Raw genomic sequence first — 20,801 nt, forward strand, 5'->3', positions numbered from 1 at the left:
TGCCATCAGTTTTAGACGCCTCTTGTCTGTTAAAGACAGAGTCATGGACACTGAATCTATTTGGAAACCCAGAAAGGGTACCCTTGTCTGAGGAATCAATGAACTTTTTGGTAAATTGATCCTCCAACCATGATCTTGAAGAAACAACACAAGTCGATTCGTATGAAATTCTGCTAAATGTAAAGACTGAGCAAGTACCAAGATATCGTCCAAATAAGGAAATACCACAATACCCTGTTCTCTGATTACAGACAGAAGGGCACCGAGAACCTTTGTAAAAATTCTTGGAGCTGTAGCAAGGCCAAACGGCAGAGCCACAAACTGGTAATGCTTGTCCAGAAAAGAGAATCTCAGGAACCGATAATGATCCGGATGAATCGGAATATGCAGATATGCATCCTGTAAATCTATTGTGGACATATAATTCCCTTGCTGAACAAAAGGCAAGATAGTCCTTACAGTTACCATCTTGAACGTTGGTATCCTTACATAACGATTCAATATTTTTAGATCCAGAACTGGTCTGAAGGAATTCTCCTTCTTTGGTACAATGAAGAGATTTGAATAAAACCCCATCCCCTGTTCCTGAACTGGAACTGGCATAATTACTCCAGTCAACTCTAGATCTGAAACACAATTCAGAAATGCTTGAGCTTTTACTGGATTTACTGGGACACGGGAAAGAAAAAATCTCTTTGCAGGAGGTCTCATCTTGAAACCAATTCTGTACCCTTCTGAAACAATGTTCTGAATCCAAAGATTGTGAACAGAATTGATCCAAATTTCTTTGAAAAAACGTAACCTGCCCCCTACCAGCTGAGCTGGAATGAGGGCCGCACCTTCATGTGGACTTAGAAGCAGGCTTTGCCTTTCTGGCTGGCTTGGATTTATTCCAGATTGGAGATGGTTTCCAAACTGAAACTGCTCCTGAGGATGAAGGATCAGGTTTTTGTTCTTTGTTGAAACGAAAGGAACGAAAACGATTATTAGCTCTGTTTTTACCCTTAGATTTTTTATCCTGTGGTAAAAAGGTTCCTTTCCCACCAGTAACAGTTGAAATAATAGAATCCAACTGAGAACCAAATAATTTGTTACCCTGGAAAGAAGAGTTGATTTAGAAGCCATATCAGCATTCCAAGTCTTAAGCCATAAAGCTCTTCTAGCTATAATAGCTAGAGACATAAACCTGACATCAACTCTGATAATATCAAAGATGGCATCACAGATAAAATTATTAGCATGCTGAAGAAGAATAATAATATCATGAGAATCATGATGTGTTACTTGTTGCGCTAAGGTTTCCAACCAAAAAGTTGAAGCTGCAGCAACATCAGCCAAAGATATAGCAGGTCTAAGAAGATTACCTGAACACAGATAAGCTTTTCTTAGAAAGGATTCAATTTTCCTATCTAAAGGATCCTTAAACGAAGTACCATCTGACGTAGGAATAGTAGTAAGTTTAGCAAGGGTAGAAATAGCCCCATCAACTTTAGGGATTTTGTCCCAAAATTCTAATCTGTCAGACGGCACAGGATATAATTGCTTAAAACGTTTAGAAGGAGTAAATGAATTACCCAATTTATCCCATTCTTTGGAAATTACTGCAGAAATAGCATTAGGAACAGGAAAAACTTCTGGAATAACCACAGGAGATTTAAATACCTTATCCAAACGTTTAGAATTAGTATCAAGAGGACCAGAATCCTCTATTTCTAAAGCAATTAGAACTTCTTTAAGTAAAGAACGAATAAATTCCATTTTAAATAAATATGAAGATTTATCAGCATCAACCTCTGAGACAGAATCCTCTGAACCAGAAGAGTCATCAGAATCAGAATGATGATGTTCATTTAAAAATTCATCTGTAGGGAGAGAAGTTTTAAAAGATTTTTTACGTTTACTAGAAGGAGAAATAACAGACATAGCCTTCTTTATGGATTCAGAAACAAAATCTCTTATGTTATCAGGAACATTCTGCACCTTAGATGTTGAAGGAACTGCAACAGGCAATGGTACTTTACTAAAGGAAATATTATCTGCTTTAACAAGTTTGTCATGACAATCAATACAAACAACAGCTGGAGGAATAGCTACCAAAAGTTTACAGCAGATACACTTAGCTTTGGTAGATCCAGCACTAGACAGCGATTTTCCTGTAGTATCTTCTGACTCAGATGCAACGTGAGACATCTTGCAATATGTAAGAGAAAAAACAACAACATATAAAGCAAAATTGATCAAATTCCTTAAATGACAGTTTCAGGAATGGGAAAAAATGCCAAAGAACAAGCTTCTAGCAACCAGAAGCAATGAAAAATGAGACTTAAATAATGTGGAGACAAAAGCGACACCCATATTTTTTAGCGCCAAATAAGACGCCCACATTATTTGGCGCCTAAATGCTTTTTGGCGCCAAAAATGACGCCACATCCGGAACGCCGACACTTTTGGCGCAAAATAACGTAAAAAAATGACGCAACTTCCGGCGACACGTATGACGCCGGAAACGGAAAAGAATTTTTGCGCCAAAAAAGTCCGCGCCAAGAATGACGCAATAAAATGAAGCATTTTCAGCCCCCGCGAGCCTAACAGCCCACAGGGAAAAAAGTCAAATTTTTTAAGGTAAGAAAAAATGATTAAATCAAATGCATTATCCCAAATATGAAACTGACTGTCTGAAAAATAAGGAAAGTTGAACATTCTGAGTCAAGGCAAATAAATGTTTGAATACATATATTTAGAACTTTATAAACAAAGTGCCCAACCATAGCTGAGAGTGTCACAGAAAATAAGATTTACTTACCCCAGGACACTCATCTACATGTTTGTAGAAAGCCAAACCAGTACTGAAACGAGAATCAGCAGAGGTAATGGTATATATAAGAGTATATCGTCGATCTGAAAAGGGAGGTAAGAGATGAATCTCTACGACCGATAACAGAGAACCTATGAAATAGACCCCGTAGAAGGAGATCACTGCATTCAAATAGGCAATACTCTCCTCACATCCCTCTGACATTCACTGCACGCTGAGAGGAAAACCGGGCTCCAACTTGCTGCGGAGCGCATATCAACGTAGAATCTAGCACAAACTTACTTCACCACCTCCATCGGAGGCAAAGTTTGTAAAAACTGAATTGTGGGTGTGGTGAGGGGTGTATTTATAGGCATTTTGAGGTTTGGGAAACTTTGCCCCTCCTGGTAGGAATGTATATCCCATACGTCACTAGCTCATGGACTCTTGCTAATTACATGAAAGAAATGTTGGGTTTCAAGTCCCTTTAAGTATAAAGAAATTGGACTGTGATTAGGAGAACAGGACTGGCACATAGGATAATTTTCACAGAACTCTATGTAAAAAATTCTGCCGATAAACAATGGAAGTGCCTGAATGTGATCACACAGACATTGCTGAGAATTATCAATAGATTGTGATCAACTGCGTAATTAGCAAATGCTACACACCAAATGCCTGAACAGGCTTTAAAAAGGGGCATTCTAATTACAAATTACATGCTCTCAATAGTAAGTTTTACTATGTGCTTAACGCCTGTACATACTACATCAGAAGCATTGAAGCTGCAAGTAGGGTACAGTAACCAATCAGGAGTAGCAAACCCACAACAAAAATACTAATTCAGAACATTAAAGTTTTGCATTAGGATGTCCCTTTAATGAAATTTGACAGGGAGCAGCATGAACAATGTGCAGTAAAGATTTAGTGTTGGATCAGGTTTCCAGAATGAATGCATGTGCAGTACAAGTTTATTATTTATTCTGCACACGTACAACATAAGTTTTGTATGCAGATTGGCCATTAAAAAATAAATAATAATTTAAGAAAATGTGATGCTTACTAAATAAATTAATTTCTTTCTTGGTGGTGAGAGTCCACAAATTCCTTACTGTTGGGAATTCATCATCTGGCCACCAGGAGCAGGCAAAAACACCCAACACTAGAGCTTTAATATCCCTCCTATTTCCCTGACCTTTCAGTATTTAGTATAGCCAAGAATAAGATGAAGAAGAAAGAAAAATAGGCTAAAGAGGTGCAAAATAGATCTGCTGCCACCAGGAAAATTGGGTAGGTTCGTGGACTCTCACCACCAAGAAAGAAACAAATTTCAGATAAGCATAAATTAGGTGTTCTTTGCTATGGTGGTGAGAGTCCAAGAAATTATTTACTGTTGGGAACTAATACCCAAGCTGTGAAATCCCAGAAAAAAAATGTGTGGGAATGCCAGGAACCTATTCACTGAGAATCACAACCTGAGGAACCTTCCTTTCAAAAGCTGCCTCTGCCGGAAAAAAAAAAAAAAAACTATTAGTGAAAGTATGCAAAGATGACCAAGTTGCAACCTTGCAAATTTATTCTACTGAAGCCTCGTTCATAAAAGCTCAAGAAGTAGAAACAGAAAAACGGAATGAGCTGTAATTTGTTAAGACAGTTATTGTCCCACCTGTAAGTAAACCCTGTGAAACCATGAAGCTAAGGAAACAGAAATGGCCATTTAATCCTTATGCTTACCTATAAAATAAAACAAACAAATAAGCTTTTCTGACTTATGTCTTAAGGGCATTGACATTCTTTTTACCGGCTACTGACCACATCCAGATTATGTAATAATCTCTCCTTTGATGATTTTGTCTTAGGACAAAAGGAGAATGCTACAATTTCCTTATTATTATTCTCTGAAGAAACCCCTTTAGAAAGAATACTGGATAAGGTTTGTCCGGATGAAAAACGAAATATGGGGGATCACAACAGCGATTTGACAAATCAGATACACTCCAGTGTTAATTTTGACGGCAAATTTCAATTTAGTCTTAGTTTTAGTCTTTTGACTAAAATGTCATTTTAGTTTTAGTCGTATTTTAGTCATCTGAATTGTTTTAGTTTTAGTCGACTAAAATCTAAGGGGTTTAGTTAAAGTGTAATGCATTATTTAAGCATTTCACTATAATTTGCAAACTGATTATATACTCCAGGAGTAAACATAACACCTGTTAATATTTATGGTATTAAGGTTTAAACATGCAATACAGACACAGATTTAGCCGTTGTGATATGTAACATCTTTATTAAACTTAAAATGAAATAAAACCAAGTTTCATAAACAAACAGAAGTGCAACTTTAAAATATAAAAAAAACAAAACTGTAAACTGGATTGGCTGTATTGCACATATTACCTAATATAAAAACTTTAACAGTTCTCTGTTAATAATTAAAACAAGTATCAAGTAACTCAACACAACAAAATGTTTGTGCAGCTAGCACAGGCACAGCATAACTTAAACCCATATTCATAGGTTATACTTATTTCTATAGGAAGAATCAGTTGATTGTTCACAGATTCGTAAAATTTTCGGCAAAGATATTAGCACTGCTCTAGAACTTCCAAACTAATTATATACTCCTGGAGTAAAGGTTTATTAAACTGTTTTTATTTGTGGTATTGAGGTTTGAACATGCAATACATATTTAACAGATTTAACTGTTGTGGTATATAACATGTCTTTATTTATCTTAAAATTTAATAAAATTAAGTTTTGTAAATTTTACAAAAGAGCAGTAATTGGATATGGATTGATTATAACACCTTGCATAAAATGTTTTTGTCAGCAAATTTTGATTTAGTTTTAGTCATAGTCTTTTGACTAAAATGTCATTTTGATTTAGTTTTAGTCGTATTTTAGTCATCAGAATTTATTTAGTTTTATAGTCATTTTAGTCTAGTTTTAGTCGACAAAATTAACACTGATACACTCCTAGCTGAGAAAATATCTAACAAATGTGTGGGGTTGTGTGTAAAACTCTTAAGAACCAGATTTAAACTCCATGGAGGAGAAATAGGCTTGATAATGGGTCTAACTAAAAACTAAATCTCAGGAAGACGAGCAAGTTTCCCAGGTAATAACACTGAAAGAGCTGAAATGTAACCCATTAGAGTGCTGGCCAATAAACCTTTGCCTAAGCCATCTGCATGAATTATAAGATTCGCTAAAATCTAACAGAATGCCAGGTATATCGTCGATCTGAATACAAACTCAGGATACAAAACACTTCTTTCATCGCCAGAGAGCTGCAGGTATCGCCCTGAAGATTGATATAGGCTACTGCACTGATGTCTAACTGAAAGCAAATAAAAGAAACCGATTTAAGAAGAGGCCAAGCCTGAAGAACTCTGAAAATCGCACAAAGCTCCAAAACATTTATTGATACCTTGGCCTCCTGAGGAAACCAAGCTCCTTGAGATCTATGAGGGGTCCCAGACCAGACAAGCTGGCGTCCGTGATAATTATTTCTATGATGGATGTAGGAAACCCATCCTTGAGAAACTGCAATGGGGGTATCCAACAGATTGGTGTGATCCTAATTCCACTGCCTTAACATGCACAGCTGCAGTGGACATAGATAAAATGTTTGCAAATGGAATAGCATCTGATGTTGCCACCATCAGACCCACCACCTCCATATACTGATCACCTGTAACCCGAGATAGGTCTGCAACCTCCGGAAAGCCAATTATAATTGGAGCTTGCATTGGTCCGTCATAAACCGCCTCATGGGGACTGAATCTATGATTACCCCCAGAAAGGATACTCTTGTAAAAGGAGTTAGCAAACTCTTGGTCACTGTTACTTTCCAGCCATGGCTGTGAAGAAACCAAAGTACTTTATCCATATCGACCATTGCTAAAGGTAAAGAAGGAGCTTGAACCAAAATATTGTCCAAGTAGGAAGCCACAGCTATTCTCTGAGCTCTGACCACTGACAGAAGCGAAGCAAAAAAAAAAACATTGTAAAGTCCCTGGGAGACATGGAAAGACCAAAGCAAAAAGCTACAAACGGATAATGTTCGTCCGGGAAGGCAAAATGAAGGAACTGTGGTGTTCCTTGTGAATAGGAATGTGCAAGTAAACATCCTTTAAGTCTATAGTCGTCATGAACTGCCCTTGGAGTACTAAAGGGAGAATAGGTCTAACAGTTTCCATATTACAAGGCATCTTCAGAAACTTGTTTAAAGACTTAAGAAACAGAATGGTCTCTAGCTTCACCTGCTCCTAATCAAGTCAAAGAAAATACTGGGAGGGTCAGGGAAGTAGGAGGGATATTAAAGCTCTAGTGTAGGGTATCTTTGCCTCCTCCTGGTGGCCATGTGATGAATTCCCAACAGTAAAAAAAAATGTGGACTCTCACCACCATAAGAAAGAAATCTCTTATTTTTACTCTTTATAGGTGCCGCTGGGTGAAGCATTTTATACCAGGCACTGCCATCTTGGAGCTCATGCAGTCTTGCACCATGCGACAGAAGTGGTGAACATTCACAGTTCAGTAATTTTGCAAAGTTTTCGCAGCTGTATTGTGTGTTTCTTGTTAGAATGCACAAATAGAGGGGGATATTTACATATAAAACTTATATATATAGGCCACATGCATAATATAGAGAAAACTTATGTTATATTGCATACAAACCCAAAAGTACACGATACAGCTGTGAAAAAGCCGATGTCACAGATCAGTGACTACTATGCGCCACTTCTGTCACAGTGCAAGAATGCCCAGTGTGAAAATGACCAACAGTACCAGTAAGGGATTAAAATAAGGGAACAGCTGTGAGGAGTGGCAGGCAGGCACAGCAGGAAAAACATTAACTGAGTAGTAGCCCCTGTTACTGTAGTAGTGCCCAGTGGTTTAAATTTCCCTTTAATTTAAAGGGACACTGAACCCAAATTTTTTCTTTCATGATTCAGATAGAGCATGAAATTTTAAGCAACTTTCTAATTTACTCCTATTATCAATTTTTCTTCGTTCTCTTGCTATCTTTATTTTGAAAGCAGGAATGTAAATCTTAGCAGCCAGCCCATTTTAGGTTCAGCACCATGGATAGCGCTTGTTTATTGGAGGCTTACATTTACCCACCAATAAGCAAGCATAACCCAGGTTCTCAACCAAAAATGGGCCGGCTCCTATGCATCACATTCCTGCTTTTTAAATAAAGATAGCAAGAGAACAAAGAAAAATTGATAAGAGGATTGAATTAGAAAGTTGCTTAAAATTGCATGCTCTATCTGAATCATGAAGGAAAAAATGTGGGTTTAGTGTCCCTTTAAGTTCTTATTAAATCATATAAATGTGCATTAAGTCAAATGAGTTGCTGTTTTATGGATTTCACAGTTTTTATGGACTTTTTTCTTTACCTGTAAAAGGCACTTGATTCGCTCTCCCGGCGCCATAATTGCTGTGGTGAAAACTCCAGACAGCATGCCAGCAGCAAATAGCTGTGGGTACCTAGACAGAAATCACATGGTTGCAGGGTGTTGGTACATCACGTAGGTTAAGGTAAGTTCATTTTACATAAAAAAAGCAAAGAGCATACAATAGGGGAGAGACAGATGCACGATTGTCTATGTTTTAATAACCGCTTGACTGTCACAGAGGGCTGTAAAGTAAAGTGTTGCAGCCCTATACAGCAGCCGATGAGTTAAACCCTTTAGATAAAGAAGCTGCTGCTATGCGCTTTAGGCGTGTGAAAATAAGAGCCTGCTGCAGATTCTGTAACAGCACAACGCACAGATGCACAGCATAAACCGCACAATTTCCTTGAACTAAACACTTAAATAGCTGAGATGTACAGAACACAGATCTGCTAAACTAAGCAGCACACATGCCGCACTGACTAAAAATAATCATTATCAGTTATCTGCTGCTTACCCCTCTCACTTTATAATCTGGTGCCCTATTTCTTATCCCCTCGCTGTTTCACTACGTTTTTCCCCCCCTTACTTTACCTACATGATTCATATAGAACATACAATTTTAAACAACTTTCTTATTTGCTTCATTCTCTTTGTATCCTTTATGACAAGACGCATATATATGTGCAGCCACCGATCAGCTGCTTTCATCAAAGGACATCAAGAGAACAAAGCCAATTATTTAATGGAAATGAAAGTAAAATTTGCTTAAAATTGCATTTTCTATATGAATCATGAATACAATTGACTGTACCTTTAAGTTAGCTGACTCCACATTCAGAAGTTGTTAGGAACGTTGTGTGTTCTGCAATTCCTTTGTGGACTTTGGTGCTGTGTGAGCATTATTTTCTGTGTTTTGATTTAATAGTAAAGCCCTGCATTTATGTTGCATTGTTTCCCTAAACAACATAAATCTGCAGTCTCAGAGTCAGCTCCTTTAGGGGTAGCAAATGTATGGCCCACCTGATTCTGTGTACAAAAAAAAAAGGACTGAAAGCCAGTCACAGTGTTCACAAACATGCACCGGTGCTGCACAACAGTTAATGTTATTTTCAGCTACTTAAAAGGTAAGCGCTGCCATTAAAAGGATATAGAATTCAGTAGTATGTTGGAGCTTAGCAATGTTACGAGCATAAAAAACATAATTTATGTAAGAACTTACCTGATAAATTCATTTGTTTCATATTGGCAAGAGTCCATGAGCTAGTGACATATGGGATGTACAATCCTACCAGGAGGGGCAAAGTTTCCCAAACCTCAAAATGCCTATAAATACACCCCTCACCACACCCACAATTCAGTTTAACAAATAGCCTAGTAGTGGGTGATAAAGAAAGGAGTAGAAAGCATCAACAAAGGAAATTTGCAAATAAGGGTGGGCCTCATGGACCCTTGCCAATATGAAAGAAATTAATTTATCAGGTAAGTTCTTACATAAATTATGTTTTCTTTCATGTAATTGGCAAGAGTCCATGAGCTAGTGACATATAGGATATCAATACCCAAGATGTGGAGTCTTCCACTCAAGAGTCACTAGAGAGGGAGGGAATAAAAATAAAAACAGCCATATTCCGCTGAAAAAATGAATCCACAACCCAAAAAAAAATAAGTTTATTTCATCTTTGAAAGAAAAAAACTTAAAACAAAAGCAGAAGAATCAAACTGAAACAGCTGCCTGAAGAACTTTTCTACCAAAAAATGCTTCCGAAGAAGCAAATACATCAAAACGGTAGAATTTAGTAAATGTATGCAAAGAGGACCAAGTCGCCGCTTTGCAAATCTGATCAACTGAAGCTTCATTCTTAAAAGCCCACGAAGTGGAGACTGATCTAGTAGAATGAGCTGTAATTCTCTGAGGCGGGGCCTGACCCGACTCCAAATAGGCTTGATGAATCAAAAGTTTCCATCAAGAAGCCAAGGAAATAGCAGAAGCCTTCTGACCTTTCCTAGGACCAGAAAATAAAACAAATAGACTGGAAGTCTTCCTGAAATCTTTAGTAGCTTCCACATAATATTTCAAAGCTCTCACCACATACAAAGAATGTAAGGATCTTTCCAAAGAATACTTAGGATTAGGACACAAGGAAGGGACAACAATTTCTCTACTAATGTTGTTAGAATTCACAACCATAGATAAAAATTGAAAAGAAGTCCGCAAAACTGCCTTATCCTGATGAAAAATCAGAAAAGGAGACTCACAAGAAAGAGCAGATAGCTCAGAAACTCTTCTAGCAGAAGAGATTGCCAAAAGGAACAACACTTTCCAAGAAAGTAGTTTAATGTCCAAAGAATGCATAGGCTCAAATGGAGGAGCCTGTAAAGCCTTCAGAACCAAATTAAGGCTCCAAGGAGGAGAAATTGATTTAATGAAAGGCTTAATACGAACTACAGCCTGTACAAAACAGTGAATATCAGGAAGTATAGCAATCTTTCTGTGAAACAAAACAGAAAGAGCGGAGATTTGACCTTTCAAGGAACTTGCAGACAAACCCTTATCCAAACCATCCTGAAGGAACTGTAAAATTCTAGGAATTCTAAAAGAATGCCAGAAGAATTTATGAGAAGAACACCATGAAATGTAAGTCTTCCAAACTCTATAATAAATCTTTCTAGAGACAGATTTACGAGCTTGTAACATAGTATTAATCACTGAGTCAGGGAAACCTCTATGACTTAGAACTAAGCGTTCAATTTCCATACCTTCAAATTTTATGATTTGAGATCCTGATGGAAAAACGGACCTTGAGATAGAAGGTCCGGCCGTAACGGAAGTGGCCAAGGCGGGCAACTGGACATCCAAACCAGATCTGCATACCAAAACCTGTGTGGCCATGCTGGAGCCACCAGCAACACAAAAGATTGTTCCATGATGATTTTGGAGATCACTCTTGGAAGGAGAACTAGAGGCGGGAAGATTTAAGCAGGAGGATAACACCAAGGAAGTGTCAGTGCATCCACTGCTTCCGCCTGAACATCCATGGACCTGGACAGGTATCTGGTAAGTTTCTTGTTTAGATGTGAGGCCATGAGATCTATCTCTGGAAGACCCCACATCTGAACAATCTGAGAAAACACATCTGGATGGAGAGACCACTCCCCTGGATGTAAAGTCTGGCGGCCGAGATAATCCGCCTCCCAATTGTCTACACCTGGGATATGCACCGCAGAGATTGGACAGGAGCTGGATTCCGCCCAAGCAAGTATCCGAGATACTTCTTTCATAGCTTGGGGACTGTGAGTCCCACCCTGATGATTGACATAAGCCACAGTTGTGATATTGTCTGTCTGAAAACAAATGAATGGTTCTCTCTTTAGCAGAGGCCAAAACTGAAGAGCCCTGAGAATTGCATGGAGTTCTAAAATATTTATTGGTAATCTCGCCTCTTGAGATTTCCAAACCCCTTGTGCTGTCAGAGATCCCCAAACAGCTCCCCAACCTGAAAGACTCGCATCTGTTGAGATTACAGTCCAGGTTGGCCGAACAAAAAAAGCCCCTTGAACCAAACGATGGTGATCTAGCCACCATGTCAGAGAGTGTCTTACATTGGAATTCAAGGATATTAATTGTGATATCTTTGTATAATCCATGCACCATTGATTCAGCATGCAAAGCTGTAGAGGTCTCATGTGAAAACGAGCAAAGGGGATCGCGTCCGATGCTGCAGTCATGAGACCTAAAACTTCCATGCACATAGCCACTGAAGGGAATGACTGAGACTGAAGGTGCCGGCAGACTGCAACCAATTTTAAACGTCTCTTGTCTGTTAGAGACAGAGTCATGGACACTGAATCTATCTGGAAGCCTAAAAAGGTGACCCTTGTCTGAGGAATCAAGAAACTTTTTGGTAAATTGATCCTCCAACCATGTTTCCGAAGAAACAACACTAGTCGATTAGTGTGAGATTCTGCAGTATGTAAAGACTGAGCTAGTACCAAGATATCGTCCAAATAAGGAAACACCGCAATACCCTGTTCTCTGATTACAGATAATAGGGCACCCAGAACCTTTAAAAAGATCCTTGGAGCTGTTGCTAGGCCAAATGGAAGAGCAACAAATTGGTAATGCTTGTCTAGAAAAGAGAATCTCAGAAACTGATAGTGTTCTGGATGAATCGGAATATGAAGGTATGCATCCTGCAAGTCTATTGTGGACATATAATGTCCTCGCTGAACAAAAGGCAGAATCGTCCTTATAGTCACCATCTTGAAAGTTGGTACTCCTACATAACGATTCAAAATTTTCAGATCCAAAACTGGTCTGAATACATTTTTTTTCTTTGGTACAATGAATAGGTTTGAATAAAACCCCAAACCTTGTTCCTGAGGAGGAACTGGCATGATTACCCCTGAATACTACAGGTCTGAAACACACTTCAGAAAAGCCTGAACTTTTACTGGATTTACAGGGATGCGTGAGAGAAAAAAATCTTCTCACAGGCGGTCTTACTTTGAATCCTATTCGATACCCTTGAGAGACAATACTCCGAATCCAATGATTTTGGACAGATTTTATCCAAAAATCCTTGAAAAACCTTAATCTGCCCCCTACCAGCTGAGCTGGAATGAGGGCCGCACCTTCATGCGTACTTAGGGGCAGACTTAAATTTCCTAAATGGCTTGGATTTATTCCAATTTGAGGAAGGCTTCCAATTGGAAGCAGATTCCTTGGGAGGAGGATTGAGTTTTTGTTCCTTATTCTGACGAAAGGAACGAAAACGGTTAGAAGCCTTAGATTTACCCTTAGGTTTTTTTATCCTGAGGCAGAAAAACTCCAACTGAGAACCAAATAAATTATTACCTTGGAAAGAAAGAGATAGTAATCTAGATTTAGATGTCATATCAGCATTCCAAGATTTAAGCCACAAAGCTCTTCTAGCTAATACAGCTTAAGACATGGATCTAACATCAATTTTGATAATATCAAAAATAGCATCACAAATAAAATGATTAGCATGTTGCAGTAAGCGAGTAATGCTAGATATGTCAGGATCCAATTCTCGTTGCGCTAAATTCTCCAACCAAAAAGTTGAGGCAGCCGCAACATCAGCCAAAGAAATAGCAGGTCTGAGAAGATGACCTGAATATAAATAGGCCTTCCTTAGATAAGATTCAAGCTTCCTATCTAAAGGATCCTTAAAGGAAGTACTATCTTCCATAGGAATAGTGGTACGTTTAGCAAGAGTAGAAATAGCCCCATCAACTTTGGGGATTTTTTCCCCAAAACTATATAGATTTTGCTGGTAAAGGATACAATTTTTTAAACTTTGAAGAAGGAATAAAAGAAGTACAACAGGAAAAAACGGCTACAGGGCTACAAACCTACTCAATCCAATGAATGAAAGGGGACAGCATAAAAAAGTTATAAAAGTAAAAAGGCTTTATTGTGTATCACTTAAAAACAAGTAGAGCCGTAGCTCAAAACAGCATACACTGACAAAAGGGGTAACAGTGCAGCACAGCAGACATGTTTCGTGTGTCCTCAGCACACTTGTTCACTGCTGATTGCTGCCACTGTTACTCCTATTTAAAGGAACAACACACATTAATTAAAAACAAAAATTAACCCCTTATTGTCCTGTTGAATTAAGTATGTTAGGCTAAACTAATGACAGAATAATGTTGGGTACAGAGAGGGAGTTCAAGCAGCAGGATTATAAACAAATTAGTGTATTGTACAACAAATATTCAATAAAAATCTAAACTGGCTCAATTAAGAACAGCTTAAAAAGAATAAGTATGTATATACATTTGTATGTGTTCTCAAATCATGCTACTGCTGACTCATATTAGAGGTACCTTAAATAGATTAGAGGAAGGGGATACAGACACAGGCAAATTCCTAAATGTAAAAGTGCAACATAACCTAATGTACCCATAGTCCCTAGTTGTAGAGCCCTAGAATTAATATGTTATATTTTGGTGAACAGTTGTAATACACTATTATTGGCTATATGCACTATTAGTTTTTGAAAATGGTATAATTTTACCGGGTATCACCTTGGTATAACAAAAAAGGAAATATAGTGCTTGAATTAGATAAACAGATTGACATCGCTTTCTTTATTGATGCCATATGGATGTCTGGTGTTAAGTAGAAAAATCCATTGGGCTTCCTTATAGTCCAGCCTTTGGATTCTATCACCACCCCTTTTATGTGGTGGTACATGGTCAATTGCCTGTATGGACAAAAGGGCAGCATTGCCCGAGTGTTCAGATTTAAAATGTCTGGCTACGGGAGTGAAGATATCTGGGTCTTCTATATCCCTGACATGTTCCTGGGCTCTGTCCCTAACAAGTCGTTTGGTTTTCCCGACATATTGTATATTACACCCCCTGCAGGTCAGCAGGTAAATCACATGATTGGATTTACAGTTAAGATTGAATCTAATATTATATGTGCGACTTGTTGATGTGGAGGTAAAATTTGCCCCTTCCACTACGTGTCTGCAGGTTTTGCACCTTTGTGTCCTACATTTGAAAAAGCCAAACCTTTGTGGGAGCCAAGTACGTGTATTGGCACTTGCGAGATCTGAGGGTGCTATAATATTTCCAATAGTCTTACTTTTTCTTGCTACACATCTGCAACCCTCTGTAGCTATCTGTGCCAAATTTGTATCGGTGGCCAAAATAGGTAATGATTGTTTAATGATATTACAAATTTTGTGATATTCTAAACTGTACGGTGTACTGAACACAAGTTTGCACTCTTTTTGTGTGTTTTGTCTGATACCACTTTTTTGTTGATTTTATGTTTGTACACTAACAAATTTTCTCTTGGAATTTTTTCCACTTCTTCTCTGGTTTGCCTCAACAAAGGTAAAGGATAGTCTCTTTGCAAGAGTCTGTGCTCAAGTATTTGACACTGGATTTCAAAAGTTTGTCTATCTGAGCAGAGTCTCTTGGTTCTAATAAATTGTCCCTTAGGGATAGCTTTCTTGACATGTTGAGGATGGCCAGAATTATAGTTTAGTATAGTATTCCCCCCTGTGGGTTTCCTATACACCGAGGTATTAATGGTTTTTTGTGCTGTGTTGACTATAATGTCAACATCCAAAAATTCTATGTGGTCAAGACTTAGCTGTGAAGTGAATTTAAGATTCACATCATTTTCATTGATATTCTTGACAAAATCTTTGGCAAGTTCCACATCTCCATCCCACACCACCAGCAGGTCGTCAATATATCTACCATAGTAGATAATATGTTCCTTGTGGGGATTGCTATCTCCATAGACGTGGGCAGCCTCCCACCACCCCATATAGAGGTTAGCGTAGGAGGGGGCAAACAAATAAAAGAAGTACCTGGCTTATTCCATTCCCTATAAATCATATCAGAAATAGCCTCAGGAATAGGAAAAACCCCTGGGGAAACCACAGGAGGTTTAAAAACAGCATTTAAACGTTTATTAGACTGAACGTCAATAGGACTGGTTACCTCAATATCCAAAGTAATTAACACTTCTTTTAATAAAGAACGCATATACTCTATTTTAAATAAATAAGTAGATTTGTCAGTGTCAATGCCTGAGGAAGGATCTTCTGAATCAGATATATCCTCATCAGAAGAGGATAAATTATTATGTTGCTGGTCATTTGAAATTTCATCAGCTAAATGAGAAGTTTTAAAAGATCTTTTACGTTAATTAGAAGGTGGAAATGCAGACAAAGCCTTCAGAATAGAATCAGAAACAAATTCTAAAATTTCCAGGTATATCATGTACATTAGAAGTTGAGGGAACTGCAACTGGCAATGTACTATTACTGATGGAAACACTATCTGCATGTAAAGGTTTATCATGACAACTATTACAAATGACATTTGGTGGAATAATTTCTACACTTTTACAACAAATGCACTTAGCTTTGGTAGACCCGATGTCAGGCAGCAATGTTCCAGCAGAAACTTCTGAGACAGGATCAGAATGGGTCATCTTGCTCAATGTAAGAGGAAAAAAAACAACATATAAAGCAAAATTATCTATTTCCTTATATGACAGTTTCAGGAATGGGAAAAAATGCAAAAGCATAGGCCTCTGATAGAGAAAAAAGCAAGAGGCAAACATCAATGGGGTATTGAAATAATGAAAAAAATTTGGTGCCAAGTATGACGCACAATGTAACGTAAACTTTTTTTGGTGCCAAAAATAACCGGAAATGACACACTTGCGTCACTAATGATGCCGCCGTGTGAAAGGTCTCGGCGTCATGTATGACGCCGGAAATTACGAAGTTGCGTCATAAACTTATTTTTTAGCGACAAAAATATTTTCACGCCAAGAATGACGCAATAAAGTTTCGCATTTGACGCACCCACGGGCCTAATACCCGCAATAGCAAGAAGTAGTCAATTGAAAAAAAAGCCTAAACCCCAGGTAAGAAATACATTTCTTAAAATGTTTAAATTCCCCAAATATGAAACTGATAGTCTGCTGAAGGAAATACATGAACTTGACTCATGGCAAAAATAAGTACAAAAAAACATATATTTAGAACTTTATATAAATGCATAAAGTGCCAAACCATAGCTGAGGTGTCTAAAGTAATAAAAAACATACTTACCAAAAGATACCCATCCACATATAGCAGATAGCCAAACCAGTACTAAAACAGTTATTAGTAGAGGTAATGGTAAATTGAGAGTATATCGTCGATCTGAAAAGGGAGGTAGGAGATGAATCTCTACGACCGATAACAGAGAACCTATGAAATAGACCCCCGTTAGGGAAATCATCGTATTCAAATAAGTGATACTCCCTTCACATCCCTCTGACATTCGCTGTACTCTGAGAGGAATCGGGCTTCAACAATGCTGAGAAGCGCATATCAACGTAGAAATCTTAGCACAAACTTACTTCACCACCTCCATAGGAGGCAAAGTTTGTAAAACTGAATTGTGGGTGTGGTGAGGGGTGTATTTATAGTTATTTTGAGGTTTGGGAAACTTTGCCCCTCCTGGTAGGATTGTATATCCCATATGTCACTAGCTCATGGACTCTTGCCAATTACATGAAAGAAAAAAAAAATGCTTCTTTAGATTGCTTTAAATGCTTTCTTACCAGAGCATGTGTGCACTGCTGTGGATTGCTAGATGTACTCTCTACACACGGCACACAGCAGATTTACCAAAAACAATCTGTGTTAGCTCAAAAGGTCAGTCCACTATGCATGAGCACCGTGAAGATTTGTGCATCAAAAAAGCATTTAATGCATTGATGGCAACTTCCTAACACAAGGGGACGCAGGTCCCAATATTTTAAAAGCCTTAAAAAATAGAAAGGTAAAATTTGAAATATGCATGGGTGTATTTCTAATTGTAAATAGAAACATTTTTCAATGTAAGCAAAAATGCTTCTAGTAAAAGCTTTTAGTGGTTTTCAAGGCATACGTGCGTATGTTATAAGAGCTGTGTAGTAGCTCAGGGAACTTGCAGTGCTCTGTATTGTGCATGTGACATACAAGTCACTGATGACTGTGACTAAGTGCTGTTTGAATACTGGTGCACCCACACAGTATATAAAATAATAGAAAAAAACATATATTAGGTCTAGAAATGATCTTTGGTTTTATGTGAGGTCAGTAAGATAGCAGGTCTGTAATGATCGGGATACATGTAAGGAGCAAGCATTCCTACAAGACAACCAGCCGGACAGATTTCAAGGCTATCATTGTTTGAGAACTGCATGATAACTGTAGTAATTGTAATGACTAAGCCTTTGCCCTGGAACAGATAACCTAAAATTCCAGCCAGTAAGTGAGTTACAGTTTATGGGAGACATATAAAGCCAACTGTTCTTTAACACTTGTCCTGTAAAGCCATGTGCAGCAGTGCACGAGTGACATGCAGGGCGCCAGTGCACGAGTGACACGCAGGGCGCCAGTGCACGAGTGACACGCAGGGCGCCAGTGCACGAGTGACACGCAGGGCGCCAGTGCACGAGTGACACGCAGGGCGCCAGTGCACGAGTGACACATAGGGCGGCATTGCATGAGTGACACATAGGGCGGCAGTGCACGAGTGACACATAGGGCGGCAGTGCACGAGTGACACATAGGGCGGCAGTGCACGAGTGACACATAGGGCGGCAGTGCACGAGTGACACATAGGGCGGCAGTGCACGAGTGACACATAGGGCGGCAGTGCACGAGTGACACATAGGGCGGCAGTGCACGAGTGACATATAGAGCAGCAGTGCATGAGTGACATATAGAGCAGGGGAGGATGCTTCCTGTCACCATAGGAACAGATTTAGTCACAGAAAAAGACGTTCTTTATATAAAATGTGAGATGATTTCACATTAAAAAACAAAATACATAATAAATGTTTAATAAAGATATAATCTGTGTTTGAGTAGAACATCACTGAAATACTCTAATCTGGAAGAAGGTAACTTACGTTAACACATCATTTGGATGCTTCTGTTGCAGTTTTTTACCCAGTCCAAAACCGAAAAAACAAACTGCAAACATGGGGGTCACCCCAATAATGGGAGCCGCCATTCCTTTGTACAATCCTCGGATACCCTACAATACAGACAACATCCATTAGCAACTCAAAAAGTATTGTATATGCATATATATGAGTATATGTATAGGTGAGTATAAGTGTATACATGTAGTAGAAGCAAAGGATTATGAATCTGGCGCAGTGTAGAGTCTAAGATCTTCAAAAAACTTCAAAAACTACCAGTTAGCTAGTATGCAGCCCAATCTATCTATCAAAGTTGGAGATACCCCATAAATCCAGCCTTGATAAGAAGAAAATGTGTGAAAAAGATAATTAAGGGCACACTGAGCTGGCTACATCCAAGTTATTGAATAAAGTACTGCACAGGGTATATAATTAATGACCCCTTAATGTCTAAGTATATAAAAATTTTATGTATACCCCTGTAGATAAATAGATGAAAAGTAATATGAATTGGATAAACAAGCGATACACAGATCTTGTAGTGAATAAAGTAAAACAACAGTCTAATAACTCCTGTTATTAGACTGTTGTTTTACTTTATTCACTACAAGATCTTTGCTGTGGACTGTCCTACTGCTTGATTGTGGGTCTGTGGACCGTTCATATTCAAGTTACCTCATATGCTATTGAGGTCTTCTATGTGAGTTTGATACTCGTAATAAATTGATTTGTGTGACCTTACCAAACAGAGTTGCACTATTACTCTTTATTTGTTTTACATGTATAGGGTCATATGAGCATTTGCATCTGCAAAGTTCTACAGCTGCTTTTCCATATCCGTGAAGTTCCGTGAAGTTTGGAGAGGGATTCTACTATCACTGAGCGACACTTACCTCATAGAGATTGGGGGTAAGGAGTGTAAGTAGACACCCTACGGGGCTTGCTTTCTCCGAGACACTGTGGATCACCACTTTATTTCTATATATCTCACCATTCACCACTGATTTCAGTCTTGCGCTGGTGTGAACTTTTGTCTGGAATCTTATGAACTGTTAATTCTACTATATCATTCCATGCTTTGGACATTAATTTTCTAGAGATTTTTTTTATATATTTAGGTTTTTATTTCATTATTACTATTATTTTTTTAATTTGGGCTAGTCCCTTTTTTTCCTATGCTATTGCACTATTGGGTTTATACTTATGTGATATATATGTGTTATTTATACACCGTCGATATTGAATTACTGTGAATTGTATTTATATATATATATATATATATATATATATATATATATATATATATATATATATATATATATATATATTTCTTTTTTCTTTCTTTCTTTCATCCATTGTACTTCTATATTGTTTCTATCTATTTTTTCACATATACAATAGTAATTTCTTAATAACGGGTTCCTTATAGCAAGTATTGCTTGTTTATCCAATTCATATTACTTTTCATCTATTTATCTACAGGGGAATACATATTTTTTTTTTATATACTTAGACATTAAGGGGTCATTAATTATATACCCTGTCCAGTACTTTATTCAATATCTTGGATGTAGCCAGCTCAGTGCGCCCTTAATTATCTAGCCTCTCTCTTATTTTCCCATGTGTATACATGTGTGTGAATATGTATAGGTGTATGTGTATACATGTGTGTGAATATGTATAGGTGAGTATATGTGTATACATGTGTGTGAATATGTATAGGTGAGTATATGTGTATACATGTGTGTGTATATGTATAGGTGAGTTTATGTGTATACATGTGTGAATATGTACAGTATATGTGTATACATGTGTGTATATGTATAGGTGCGTATATGTGTATGTGTATATATGCATGTGAATATGTATAGGTGAGTATATGTGTATACATGTGTGCGTATATGTGTATACATGTGAATATGTATATATGTTACAGTTAAAGTGCATAAATCAGTTAATGTGCACATTACCTAGCTAATCTGCAGATTAACTAGGGTGATCAGTTAAAGTGCAGAAAAATTGTTTCATTTCTCACATTACCTAGGTAATCTGCAAATTACCTAGATAATCTGCACATTACCTACTAGGCACTAGTTAAAGTGCAAAAAAAAAAAAAAAGCACTTTAGCTTTTTA

The 20,801-nt window shown here is 37.9% G+C and overlaps 1 protein-coding gene across 1 annotated transcript in view; it reads right to left on the bottom strand.

The window, feature by feature from the left end:
- Window positions 1–20,801, bottom strand: part of SLC25A20 (solute carrier family 25 member 20) — a 71,093-nt gene that overhangs the window by 39,611 nt on the left and 10,681 nt on the right. Inside the window, exons 3-4 of the mRNA XM_053720791.1 lie at window positions 18,653–18,780; window positions 8,203–8,293 (exon numbers count right to left, since the gene is read on the bottom strand). Coding sequence (XP_053576766.1) covers window positions 8,203–8,293; window positions 18,653–18,780 — 219 coding nt within the window. The remainder of the gene's footprint in view (window positions 1–8,202; window positions 8,294–18,652; window positions 18,781–20,801) is intronic.

This window comes from Bombina bombina, chromosome 7 (assembly GCF_027579735.1).
Source record: "Bombina bombina isolate aBomBom1 chromosome 7, aBomBom1.pri, whole genome shotgun sequence".
NCBI lineage: Eukaryota > Metazoa > Chordata > Amphibia > Anura > Bombinatoridae > Bombina > Bombina bombina.